At 49.2% G+C, this 13,906-nt stretch overlaps 1 protein-coding gene across 1 annotated transcript in view; it reads left to right on the top strand.

The window, feature by feature from the left end:
- The window catches only part of FANCA (FA complementation group A), a 522,319-nt gene that overhangs the window by 46,263 nt on the left and 462,150 nt on the right, over window positions 1–13,906 (top strand). Inside the window, exons 3-4 of the mRNA XM_029608211.1 lie at window positions 808–901; window positions 11,922–12,064. Of these exons, the coding sequence (XP_029464071.1) occupies window positions 808–901; window positions 11,922–12,064 (237 nt within the window). The remainder of the gene's footprint in view (window positions 1–807; window positions 902–11,921; window positions 12,065–13,906) is intronic.

Consider the following 13,906-nt stretch of genomic DNA (forward strand, 5'->3'; position numbering starts at 1 on the left):
ACGTCCAGGCCTTGGATGTCAGCAATTTCGGTGAAAGTGTACTTTGAGTGGGACTCTCGCAGTCCCACCCTGGTTAGGGAAGCTTTGGTACATCCTAGGATTCTGGACTGATCTGGGTACGTACAGGGAAAGAGAAATTGGTTCTTACCTGCTAATTTTCATTCCTGTAGTACCACAGATCAGTCCAGAGTACCACCCAGTGGGGGAGAGGAGAATTGGAGAGTCCACTTGATCTGTTTACTACAGGGTGGCTCATGGAAAAGTAGCCCGCCTCCAATACTGGAGGCAGGCTACTTTTCCATGGGCCACCCTGTATAATAATTATGAAGAATGGCACAGGTTTCTCGTTAGTCATTCAAATTAAAGTTCAAAAATGATAAATTTTCCTCTTTCCTCCGCTCGTTTGGGGGATATTATAGCGTTGGTTTATTAGAAGTTTTTTGACTATATTTTTCTTGGTTACTGAGTAATACTGAGGAACTGCAGGTGGCACACTAGGTTAAGAGGCGGTGTCTGCGAAGCTTTCTCTGTCTCCATCTGCTGGAAGGGAGGCAAAACCTAGGAGTCTGGCTGATCTGTGGTACTACAGGAACGAAAATTAGTAGGTAAGAACCAATTTTCCTGTCAGGGATACATAAATACATATAAACTGTAGCAAAAACAAGTTTATATTAGTTGATTGAGCATAATGTTCATTACAATCCTTCTCATGTTTTGCTTGCATATGTATTAATAATTCCTGATTCAATAGTGAATCGATAAGTTTATGTATGTTAGATCTGAAGTCCTCTCTTTTTTTGTCTTTAGGTTGAAAGTCCACCATGCAAAAAGATATGTTCCAAGAAACAAAGTGACAATAGAAGTCCTGAGAATCTGACTGGAGTTTCAGACTTATTGCTAGGTGAATATTTTTTGGTCTTTGATTTATGATGATCTTGGAAAACCTTGGAGCCTTGTATAGGGGACTACAACACAGTATGGGAATTGACTGAAAACAACTTGGACCCATTTATTGTAAGTTTTGTTATTAGCTCCTGTAAACTCTGCACTGGCATTGGATGAATGATACTCATTCTGTCAGGAATGAAAGAGTACAAATAAGTCTCAGGGAAGACTTCCTTACACGGAATGATAAACCGTGGAAGCTGGTGGAAGTGTTTGAAGCCAGGCACTGTAAAGTAGTCGCGGCTAACTTTATGACTTCTATCAACAATCAGTATAAAAGATACCAGTGTGCTTTAAGTCTGTAGGATGGGGTGAACCTAGCAACGAGCCATTTAGTCCTTTTACAAATTCTGGAGTATCTGGGAGCTCAGTTTGACACACTGGTGGAGAGAGTGTTTCTCATGGAGAGAGATTGCTGAAATTGCAGAGTCAGATTAGGCTTCTGCTAGAGCTTTCGGTGCCCAGGGTCTGGGACTATTTAGAGGTCTGAGTTCTATGCATCGATGTTAGAATTAATACATTGGGTGTTTGCAGATATGCGGCCTCTGCAGAGGGCTATTCTCCCACTGGAATCCATTATTGGAAGAATTTAATCTTTCTCTTCTGTTAGAGGGGGAAGCGAGGTACAGTCTTTCGTGGTGCTTACTCGCATCAGTCTCGAGCATGGTGAGGAATTGGAGATTCCGAATTGGATAATAGTCACCATCGATGCAGGCTTCACTGGATGGAGGACGTAATGGCAAGATCATTCGGCGCAGGACCAGAGGTCGAAACAGGAGGCCTCATGGCCTATCAGTCGGTTAGAGACGAGAACGGTGCATTTCGCGTTGCTTGTCTGTCTGCCAAGTTTATGCGGCCATCCAGTATGGATCCTAACAGACAATGCAACGAAATTGGATGTTACATTCTGTATGTCTTGAACTAATAGTGGGCCCTTGGGTCTTGGTGAGTGAAGACTCCGCCCACAGGGAGGGAGCCCTGTGGGGCCCTTACCACAACAGGCAAGGTCTCAGCAGTGATGGACAACAGAGGAAACAACTTTATTATACAGCCAATGGTGATCCGAGGAGCGGATCAATAGTCAGTCCTGAGAGAGTGACCTGCAGCTGGTTGGTCCAAGTAGTAATCCTCAGCGTGGAGTAGTTTGAATACCTTATCTAGGCTTAGCTTGTGCTGGCAACTCCGGTAGTGGTCCGCAGCGCGGGGGTAGGCTGGAAGCTGATGGCAAGTTACACAAGACTGGAGGGATCCGGTAGTGGTCCGCAAGTGGGGTAACCCAAGGATCCATGCCACAAAGGTAGAAGAGCAGGTTCTGTACTCACGCCGGTACTGTGGAAGTAAATGGAGGATCAGGCACCAAGGAGGTCCGAACGAGAACAGCAAGGGTCATCTGAGGACGATGCAGGAACTCACAGGAACAGAGAAACAGATAGTAATGGCTCTCCGAGGAGTGGATAGCACTAAATGTGGCAAGGCCCCTGAGGAAGCGGGTACCTAGGTCACCCAGTAGGATAACAAGATGGAGTCCCAGTGTGGTGGAAATAGCAGGACAGGAATCTTTGCTAACTCGTATTGCAAGGGGTCAGCTGAGTTAAAGTATGGTAAGCGGATGACGTCATGCGGTGGGGACGCCCCCGAGGTTCCTGCCATGACGCGCTTAAGGGGGCAGGCGTGCATGCGTACCTTAGGTAACCCCAGATGTAAGATGGCTGCCAGGAGCGCCCACACCGTCCTGGGCACGCCATGAGGGTCGGCATGCCATGAGGGTTGGCGTGTGGAAGCGGAGGCTGCCATTCTCCCCAGACTCGGAGCTGCATAGAGAAAGGAGGTGAGCAGCAATGGTCGCAGCCGTGGACTACATCAAGCTTCAAGGTGGCTTGAGAGGTCCAGGAGTTGATTCTCTGGGCAGAACAGCACTTGGAGCAGCTAGCAGCATCTCACATTGCCGGAGGGAACAAAGTTCATGCAGATTTTATCAGTTGAAGAAAGTTAGACCCTGGGGAATGGGAGCTGCCGGAGGCAGCGTTGTGTCTCATTCTCAGAAGATGGGGTTATCCCAACCAAAGAGAATAGCAAGGCGTCGCGGTTTTACACCCGCTGAACAGAACACGATACAAAGCAATCGTATCTCTGGTGCTGCCATGGACTTGAGGGATTCTTCTTTGTCTCTTCTCCCATTGCCTCTGGTCGACAAGAGATTACAGCGGATAGAGAAACATCCAGGCAACGTGATCTTGGTACCTCCAGAGTGGCCACATCGACCATGCTTCTTGGATCTGATCAACATGGCCATAGACGAGTCCCTGAGGTTCAGACATCGGTCAACTGCTTTCCACTAGGGCCCAATATTTTTAGGTCAGGTTGCTCACTTCTGTCTCGCGGCTTCGCTTCTGAGAGGAGACAACTGAGGTGGAGGGAATATTCTGAAGCGGTTATTTCCACCTTCTACATCCTTGACATATGTGCAAATTTGAAGGATTTTCGAGTTTAGTCTGCTGTTGACTGAGTGCAGCCTCAGTCTGTTCTGGCTACGGTGTCACATATTTTGGTCTTTCTACAGAAAGATTCTGGTCAAGGGACTGGCCTTTAACTCTGAGTGTCCAGGTAGTGATATTGGGTTGACTCTGAGGAAAGGTGCAAGGGTATTCTCTGTCCACATATCTGGATGTTCTATGGTTCCTTCAGGGAGCTAAGAACTTGCGTCCTCAGGTGTGGAACATTTGTCCATCTTGGAATCTGAATCTAGTCCTTAGAGGATTGTGTGAGGCTCAGGTTGAAGCACTAAAGAGCTCTGTTTGAACCACTATAGAGAGCTACAGTTAAGGAATTGACTCTTAGAGTGGTTTTCTCGGTGGCTATTTGTTCAATCAGGAGAATATCAGAGCTCCAAGGCACTGTCGTGTCGAGATCCCTTCTTACAGATGTCTGATTCTGGGGTATCTTTATGCATGATGCCTTCTTTTCTGCCTGAGGTAGTCTTGGCGTTCCATCTTATTTTTCAAAGACAGAAGAGTTTCCTGGGCCTCCCAGGGGGTTGGCAGGACTGGTGGGACCATCCCCCCTGGTATTTGAGGCTGCTGGAGCTGGGGATCGGGGACCCTGCTGCCCTACACTGTTGACAGCGTTCAGGGTGATACCGGGGAGCCCGGTTCACTCACCCTGTTGGGAACAGGACCCGATGTTCCTTTCAGTTCAGCTTTGAAAAAAAATAAAAATTTCAAACACTTGGTGTTTTCTTACTGCCGGGCCTGACTCTCCGTCCCCCCTGATGCTGTACTGTGGAAAGCCGCTGTCTTTTTCTCTCCCTAGCCTCTGCCAGTCCCCCGGAGTTTTCTTAGCCTTTAGATGCTGCGTGGTGGGCTTGCCGCATGCGGAGGACAGGGCACTTCAGGAGCCGTCGGGGGCGGCAGTTTCAGGATGCGCCGGGAGGCTGGGAGGCTCGTTCGACCACAGCACGCTTCTCCTGATCCGTTCCCATACCATTTTGTCAACCTTTCGAGCTGCTGCATGTACAGCGGAGGGGGAAGGGATTTCCCCTCCTCCCTTATCCCTGCAGCAGGCAGCCTCCAGGGGGGTAGGGCTGACCGAGGACTTAGCATTCTCGGCAGAGGAGAGCCCCGAGGGGGCTTCAGACTCCTCCTTGTTTTCCTCTGACTTTGTTCTGCTGCTTCATAAGGCTTTCAAAGCCGGGAAGACAGCTAAGAAGCATTCCCTGTATGTACCCGTATCAGTCCAGACACCTGGGTTTTGCCTCCCCTCCAGCAGATGGAGACAGAGATGTTTTGACAGACTCTGCTGTATATACCAAGGTGCCACCTACAGTCTGTCAGTATTTCTTTGTCTCCAGCAGATGGTGGAGGTGCAAAACCTACAGTCTGGGCTAGTGACTTAGTGCAGAAATAAGGCAGATAGTTAGCATTAAAAAAAAAAAAAAGGTTAGAGATTGTACATCATCTATTCATACCACAGGACCAATGCAGAGACAGTCTTTAGCCTCCCAGGGGATTGCCAGGTCCTGAGGGGACCATCCCCCATGATTTTAGAGGCAGCTGCGGCAGAGGGTCGAGGGCCCTATTGCCATACAAGTGCAGCACTGGGGGTGACACCGGGGAGCTCTGCTCACTCCCCCCAGTAGGACCAGGACTCGGAGGCTATCGGGCAAGTTACATTAAAAACAAAAAACAAAACTTTTTTTTCCTTTTTCTCCCCCTGGACTCTCCCTTTCCTTGTGGGCGTGTTCGCTGTCTCGGCCTTGTTTTTTGCCGCTTTTTCGTCTAGTTTTTTCTCTGAGAAATTCGTTTTTGTGCCAACAGAAAATGCCATGGAGGACCGCATGTAGAGCATGCGGCCTTTGCGCGACGGACTTTGTTCTAATTGTGTCTCAGGGGAGAGGGAGCCTCCACGACCCCTGGGAGGGTCGTTTTTAGGATCCAGTCTGTCTCTGGAGCCTTTGGGGACTTGCAGTCCCCAAAGGCTCCAGAGACAGACTGGATGCGCTTGACTCAGTGAGCTTGGCGGTGCTAACAGCGGCGGGGGAAGGGAATCTCCCGCCGCGTTTGTTCCCTCAAAGGACAGTCCCTAAGGGGACAAGTCAGGAGGGCTTGGCTCACATGTTGCAGGGGATATCTCCGAGGGGGATATGCATGATTCCTCTTCTGTTTCTTCATTTTCATCAGATTTTGTGCTATTATTGCACAGGGCCTTTAAGGCCAGGAAAGTGGGGAAAAAAAGAGCGCTGGACAGATCCCTCTCATCGAACCCTTCGGTCAGGCATAGGAAGAGAGCCAAGACCACTGAGGATGTGGAGGACCATAAGTTAAAGAGGCCATTTCGGTTGGTGACATCTCAGCCTGTTTCAGATTCCTCTTCAGATTCTACTGACCAGGACAATTTAGACTCACCGTCCCAGCCCCCGAGGGGGGTTGAAGGGGATATGACCCAGCCACAGGAAGCTCTGCGGGGGTCCCATGTGGTGGAAGGAGATGACCCGAAGGTTATCCAGCTCCTTTGGAAGGAAGAACTGGGGCCTCTTATTTCCACTATTCTGGCGGAATTGGGTATTGAGGCATCCCAGGAGGAATTCCGGCTGGAATCTATGGACCCAGTGTTGTTAGGTCTAAGTGGGCCTCTTTCCGCATTCCCGTTTCATTTTTTGGCCACGGATTTGCTTTTCCAGGAATTGGACACACCGGACTTGGGACTGAAAGTTTCAAAGGCGATGGATAAGCTATATCCTCTGCCAGAGGAGGCATTGGAGCTTCTTCGTGTACCCAGGGTGGATGTGGTGGTCTCGGCTGTTACCAAAAAAGACCACCATCCTGGTCATGGGTTCAACGGCCCTCAAGGATTTACAGGATCAAAAACTGGAACTTCAGCATAAGATTTGAGGTCTCGGTGCTGGGGTTCTGAGCGGCTATGTGTAGTAATTTCGCTTTGAGAGCGGGCCTCTGCTGGGTGCAACAACTGCAGGCCAACGACTCGCTGTCGGAGGGGGAAGCTCTCCAGGCTGGGAGGCTTGAGGCTGTCATTGCTTATAGTGCAGATACTCTTTATGATCTTCTACACCCATCTGCCAGGTCCGTGGTGTCCGCTGTCTCGGCACGTCATCTTTTATGGTTAAGAAACTGGTCAGCGGATGTTTCCTCCAAATCCCAGTTGGGGTACCTACCTTTCAAAGGCAAGCTGCTGTTTGGCAAGGAACTGGAGGACATGATCCAGTCTCTGGGAGAGAATAAGGTTCATCGGTTGCCGAAGGATAGACCGGTCGAGGGTTTTTTTTTTCTTCTAAATCTCAATTTTTTCTTCTAAATCTCGATTTCGCAGGGGTCGAAGAGCTCGGGCTCCCCAAACAACTACTTCTTCATTTTGGCAAACTTCTAACAGATCACAGCCTTGGCCTCAGTCCTTTCGTGGCTGATGCTTTGGTAGACCTGGTAACACTCAGTCCACACAGGGCAGTAAACTTTCCCAATGATGGGCGGCCAGTCCATTCCTCGGTTCCGGTTGAAAGGGGGCAAGCTGTCTCTATTTTACGAGGAATGGATCAAACTCACATCGGCGCCACAAATTTCGCACTCCCTGGCAACCTTTGACAAAGCTGGTTTGGTCTTCATGAATAAGTTTAGATAATATAACATTTAGTCGAGATGCCAAAATGGTCGCTAAAATTTTCACATCGACATTAACGATATTGGCCGGTAGGAACCGACCTCAAGGGGATCTTTCCCCGGTTTAGGAAGTACCACAATAACAGACTGATTAGAAGCTGCCGAGATGCCATTGATGCTTAACATATCTGTGTAATAGTTTTGCAAAGGGGATAAAAGGCTATACCTCAATTTTATAGTATTCCGAGCCAAGGCCGTCCTGGCCTGCAGCTTTATCCAATTTCAACTGTTGGATCACAGAAGAAATTTCTTGGGTAGTAATAGGGCTATTCCCTGTACGTACCAGGATCAGTCCAGACTCCTGGGTTTTGCCCCCCCCCCCTCTAGCAGATGGAGACAGAAGTTTACAAACAAAACTCTGCCTATATCTAGGCTGGTGCCACCTACAGTCTGGCAGTATTCTTCTGTCTCCTAGCAGGTGGAGAGGGTGCAAAACGTACAGTCTGTGTTTAGCCTAAGTTTTAGGTGGTAGATTTAAAAAAAAAAAAAAGAAAGAAGGAAGAGAAAAGTAGAAGTTAGGTGTTTTGTCAGGAAGAAGGACCGCAGAGGCTTGCCTGCTGGTCCCAGTCCCCGCCTCCCAGGGGAGGGTAAGGTCCTGAGGGGACCGTTACCCCTGGTTGAGGCTGCCGAGGAGTTGGGGAGCCCCATATACTGGCACTTCAGGCCTGGGGGTGACACCGGGGATCCCGGATCACTCCCCCCAGCTGGCTCCGGAAACGAGGTGAACCGAGGTTAGGTAAAAAAAAAAAAAAAGTTTTGTGCCTGTTTGTTTTTTCTGTTCCCTGCCGGGGCCCTGATATCGTTCTCTCTCTCTCTCACTCTGCCGTCGGGGTTGCTGGTTCGCGCGGCGGGAGGGGGAGGGCTTGATTGGATTTTTGTTTCACGGGCTCTTCTTTCCCGCTCCGCGGCAGACCATGCCCCGACAAGCGTCTTGCCGGGTCTGCGGCGGCGCGGCTGTCTAGGGATAGCCTCTGTTCAGGGTGTGTGGGAGGAGGAGAGGGAGTATAGGCGACGGCGTCGGGGACCCGGGGGGGTAGGCAGCCTCGCGCCGGGTCCACCACGGCTGCATTAGCGATTTTGGGGGGGGTCGTCTTCGGGGTTGCCGGGGACGGCCGCCATTTTGGGCACGTTTTCGGCGGGAACGGCGGCCATTTTCTTGTCTCGGGGAGCCGAGGCAATCGCGGGCCAAAGGGAGTGCGGGGAGGATAATCCCCCGCCGCGTTTGTCACCCCAGCAAAGGACTACTGGGGGGGGGCAAGGCCAGCGAGGCCCAGTGCCCCCAGCGAGGATTCCCCCAAGGAAGGGGATGATGGAGGGGTCCTCGGATTCCTCCTTTAATTCTCATTTTGTGCTTCTCATGCACAAGGCCTTTAAGGCCCGCCGCATGGCCATGAAGAGGGCCCAGGAGAACCCGCCTTCGGAGGTAGGTTCAACGGCGGGAAAAAGGCCGAAGCCCGGTCCGGGGGCTGAGGGTCCGGCCAGGGGCGGGCCCCTTCAGTCCCGGGGGGCCAGAGGTCAACAAGACTCCTCTACGGAATCAGAGGAGACGGAGGAGCCAACGGAGGATCAGGACCTTCCGTCCCAGCCCCCGAGGGGGGTTGAGGGAGACGGAGAGCCGGGGACCAAGGGTTCCGGAGCGCCTCATGGAGCTGAGGGGGATGATCCAAAGGTGGTCAGATTATTTTGGAAGGACGAACTAGGGCCCCTCATTCCGGAAATCCTGGGGGAGCTGGGAATCCCGCTTCCGCCAGTGGAGTCTCGTCTCGGACAGACGGATCCGGTCGTGTTGGGGCTCCGGGGTCCTCCTTCAGCCTTTCCTTTGCATTTCTCAGCCTCGGATTTGCTTTTTAAGGAGTGGGATACTCCAGAATTGGGGCTGAAAGTGGCAAAGGCAATGGATAAATTGTATCCCCTGCCGGAGGACGTTTTGGAACTGTTGCGCTTGCCGAGGATAGATTCGGCGGTAGCAGCGGTGACTAAGAAAGACCACTATCCCGGTGACCGGAGGTACCGCACTTAAGGATTTGCAGGATAGGAAGTTGGAAGTTCAGCTTAAGCGAATCTTTGAGGTCTCGGCGTTGGGAATTCGTGCGGCAATTTGCAGTAATTTTTCTCTGAGAGCAGGTCTTCGCTGGGCGCAGCAGCTCTTAGCCAGTGAGTCCCTGTCCTCTGATGAGGTGTGCAAGGCAAGTCGCTTAGAAGCGGTCATTGCTTATAGTGCGGATGCATTTTATGATCTTTTGCGCACATCTGCTAGAACTATGGTGTCCGCGGTAGCGGCGCGTCGGCTACTATGGCTCCGTCATTGGTCGGCGGATGTGACCTCCAAGGCACGGTTGGGCTCCTTACCCTTTAAGGGGAAGTTGTTGTTTGGCAAGGAATTGGAGGATCTGATTGAATCTTTAGGCGAGAATAAGGTGCATCGGCTGCTGGAGGATAGGCCACGATACCGTGGGGCTCCAGCCTCTCGTCCTCGTTTTTGCGGCGGTCGCCGGCCACGGACGTCTCGAGGCTCGAATTCTTCGTTTCGTCACAGTGCTACCCGACAGCAATCTTATTCTCAGTCCTTTCGTGGGCGCCGTTTTGGTCGTCCGGGAACCGGTCAGAGTGTGCAGGGAGGTAAGCCTGCACAATGATGTGAGGCCGGTCCATTCCTTCGTTCCCAAGATTGGTGGCAGGTTGAGCCGTTTTTACGAGGAATGGACCAGAGTCACGTCAGATCAGTGGGTACTAGAGGTGATAAAACACGGCTACACGTTAGATTTTTCACACCGGCCGTCCCGGTGTTTCCTAGTGTCGCCTTGCAGTTTTTCAGAAAAACGTCGGGCGGTACGGTCGACGCTAGCTCCGGGAACCCTTGGTCCCCGGAGCCATGAGGCGCTCCGGGGACCAAGGGTTCCGGAGCGCCTCATGGAGCTGAGGGGGATGATCCAAAGGTGGTCAGATTATTTCGGAAGGGACAGTTTTTTCCATATTTGGTGAGAGTGCATAAAGGTGGTTAGATATTGAGAGATGGTTATGGATTTAATAATTGGGATCCTGGTGTGTAGACTACCAAGGAATCATAAATTATTATTGATTACTGTGGATATTGATATAGAAGAGCAGACTAGGCGTTTGATATTATATATTTACCACTGCATATTATAAACTAGCTGCTTGGTGGGGTTGTTACGCCCGTCTGTCACAGACGGCTGCGACCACTCGTGCTCACCTCTTTTACTGCTGCATCTTCATTCCTTGGACGAATGGCGGCCTCCGTCAGCCACCGCCGACCAGCCTGGCATCCCCAGGACGGCATGGGTGCTGCCGACCGCCATCTTGGACCAGGGATCACCTAGGCGCGCACATGGGCCACTCTTGTACACATCATGGCGGGAACCTTGGGGGCGTCCCCCCTGAATGACGTCACCCACCTCTGGTACATAAGCTAGCTGGCCCTTCACTGCTACGAGTTAGCACGGACTTCCTTCCTGCTGAATTCCGCTCCTTGGACTTCCGTTCCAGTTTCTTCATTGGCGTGAGACTCTCTGGGTACCTGCTCCTCGGGGGGCCCTATCTGTCTCTGGTTATCCGCTCCTCGGAGGACCCTCTGCCTTGAACTACTATCTGTTCCATTTCCTGGAACCTCCTCCTGTGAGTAACTATTTCTACGGGCTTGTACTGTCTAAGCCTCGTTCTGGGATTTGCCGCGGTATACCCCGAGCCTCGGGCCACTACCGCTTCTTCCCTGAAGGAACTACTCCGGTATACCCTGCACCTCGGACAAGCCTTCTCATTTCATCTCTGAGACTCATCCCCGGCGTACCCCGCTTGCGGGCCACTACTGGATCTGCACGTCCGAGTGTTCTCCACTACTACAAGACTTCCTGGCATACCCCGCTCCATGGGCCACTACCCGGATCTTCATCTGAGATATCATCATTGGGTATACCCCCTACTCTGAACTTTACTTTCTGCTATTCAATAAAGACTATTCCACAGCTGTCTCTGACTTCGCTGAGGCCACGCCTACTGGCGGTGAGGCTCACAGGGCTCCTCCCTGTGAACGGAGACACCTCTCACCTCGGCCCAGGGGTTCACACTAGTACCAAACATAACAGGGGTAAAACCAAAGTTCCACAGAAAACAGATTTACAAGTGAAATTGGCTCAAGTGTTTAATATGTATAAGCTTACTGCCTATTTACATGATGATGTCTCAGAGTTTGAAAAAATATGGTGCTCATGTCTCTACTTAGGATTAGCTGTTTCAAAATGATGGGAGTTGAGTTAGATATGACTGTGTTGTGCAGACAAAAGATTTAATTTCCATAATTCAGTTAGCAGATGTAAAAGTGTGTGTATAAGTTTGGTAATTTATGCACATATACTACTTATAAAATATCAACTTGTGTGTGAACTACCTAACTCTACCCCAGAACATCCCAAACCATCTGTTTGTTTTTCCCCATTTACATGTGATAGACACTGCTAGTACAGGCGTACTTATGGCTTTTAGAAAATATTACTTGCATGCATACATGTTATTTCCATGCATGACTTCCGTTACCCCTTTAAAGAGAATAAAACACTAGCATTTTCCTGTTAGTAACTGCAGTTAATTTAGAATTTGAGAATGAGTTTTGTTGGAATTGATTAGTTTTCTGTGCAGGATTGTTCTGAAACGTGTACAGAGGTCTGACAGAAATTAAGATAATTTTGCAGGATTGTATTGGGAGTCAGAGACCTGAGCTTGTTAGGCATGTCTAGCCTTATCCTATGGGGTGTTTTGTGATGTTTATCACACTGCTTTGTCTGTGTGTTTCAGTTTCTGTCATGCAGGAGCAGGCCTCCAGGCTAGGTTTACCAGTGGGAATCCTCTTGGCCAGAACTGCTGCAGCCAGCATGGAACAGATCTGCCAGGCTTCAGGGGAGCCCAGTCATGCAGTACTGCTGGATGCAGAGCAGCAGGTAAGGTGGGAGATTCTGTAGGTGATTTATTTATTTTACAAAATCTTTGAGCTAAGTTTCTTGAGTCTGTCACTAGACTCGGCAGCTTCTTCTGGACTATGGGGCACTCCATGAAGTTAGCAAGTAGTGCATTTAAAACTAATTGGAGAAAATTCTTTGTCACTCAGCGCACAATTCAACCCCAAAGTACTTTTCTCAATAGTCACCAACCTCACTAAAATACTCCCATCACCCTCACCAGACAGCGAATCCTAATGCAACGAACTCGCCCTTTTTTTCAAAGATAAAGTCACAAAGATTAAGGCCAAACTCCCCCCCTCCACAACAAACAAAATGACCTTACCCAAAATCCCAGAAGCTATCTTCAATGAATTTGAAAGCATAGCCTCCACAGAAATAGAATCACTCATTAGAAAAATCAACCCTGCAGCTCATCCAGCCGATGCAATCCCTATCAAACACCTAAAATCCATCCCCAACCTCATAGCCAAACCTATTACCAACATCATCAATTCATCACTAGCACAGGGACATATACCAGCCAACATTAAGCAAGCCCTGGGCAAACCCATCCTGAAAAAAAACCCCAGCTCAATCCTGCTGAGCTTAACAATTTCAGACCCATATCCATTCTCCCCTTCCTCCCAAAAATTCTAGAAAAAGTAGTAAACAATCAACTACCGGATCACCTAGAGAAATACAACATACTACACCCCTCCCAATTCGGTTTCCGCAAATTCTTCAGCACGGAAACACTATTACGCTCATAAGAACATAAGAAAATGCCATACTGGGTCAGATCAAGGGTCCATCAAGCCCAGCATCCTGTTTCCAGCAGTGGCCAATCCAGGCCATAAGAACCTGGCAAGTACCCAAAAACTAAGTCTATTCCATGTTACCATTGCTAATGGCAGTGGCTATTCTCTAAGTGAATTTAATAGCAGGTAATGGACTTCTCCTCCAAGAACTTATCCAATCCTTTTTTAAACACAGCTATACTAACTGCACTAACCACATCCTCTGGCAACAAATTCCAGAGTTTAATTGTGCGTTGAGTAAAAAAGAACTTTCTCCGATTAGTTTTAAATGTGCCCCATGCTAACTTCATGGAGTGCCCCCTAGTCTTTCTACTATCCGAAAGAGTAAATAACTGATTCACATCTACCCGTTTTAGACCTCTCATGATTTTAAACATCTCTATCATATCCCCCCTCAGTCGCCTCTTCTCCAAGCTGAAAAGTCCTAACTTCTTTAGTCTTTCCTCATAGGGGAGCTGTTCCATTCCCCTTATCATTTTGGTAGCCCTTCTCTGTACCTTCTCCATTGCAATTATATCTTTTTTGAGATGCGGCGACCAGAATTGTACACAGTATTCAAGGTGCGGTCTCACCATGGAGCAATACAGAGGCATTATGACATTTTCCGTTTTATTCACCATTCCCTTTCTAATAATTCCCAACATTCTGTTTGCTTTTTTGACTGCCGCAGCACACTGAACCGACGATTTCAATGTGTTATCCACTATGACACCTAGATCTTTCTTGGGTTGTAGCACCTAATATGGAACCCAACATTGTGTAAGTATAGCATGGGTTATTTTTCCCTATATGCATCACCTTGCACTTATCCACATTAAATTTCATCTGCCATTTGGATGCCCAATTTTCCAGTCTCACAAGGTCTTCCTGCAATTTATCACAATCTGCTTGTGATTTAACTACTCTGAACAATTTTGTGTCATCTGCAAATTTGATTATCTCACTCATCATATTTCTTTCCAGATCATTTATAAATATATTGAAAAGTAAGGGTCCCAATACAGATCCCTGAGGCATTCCACTG

The sequence above is a fragment of the Rhinatrema bivittatum genome, chromosome 7 (assembly GCF_901001135.1).
Source record: "Rhinatrema bivittatum chromosome 7, aRhiBiv1.1, whole genome shotgun sequence".
In the NCBI taxonomy this organism is placed as follows: Eukaryota; Metazoa; Chordata; class Amphibia; order Gymnophiona; family Rhinatrematidae; genus Rhinatrema; species Rhinatrema bivittatum.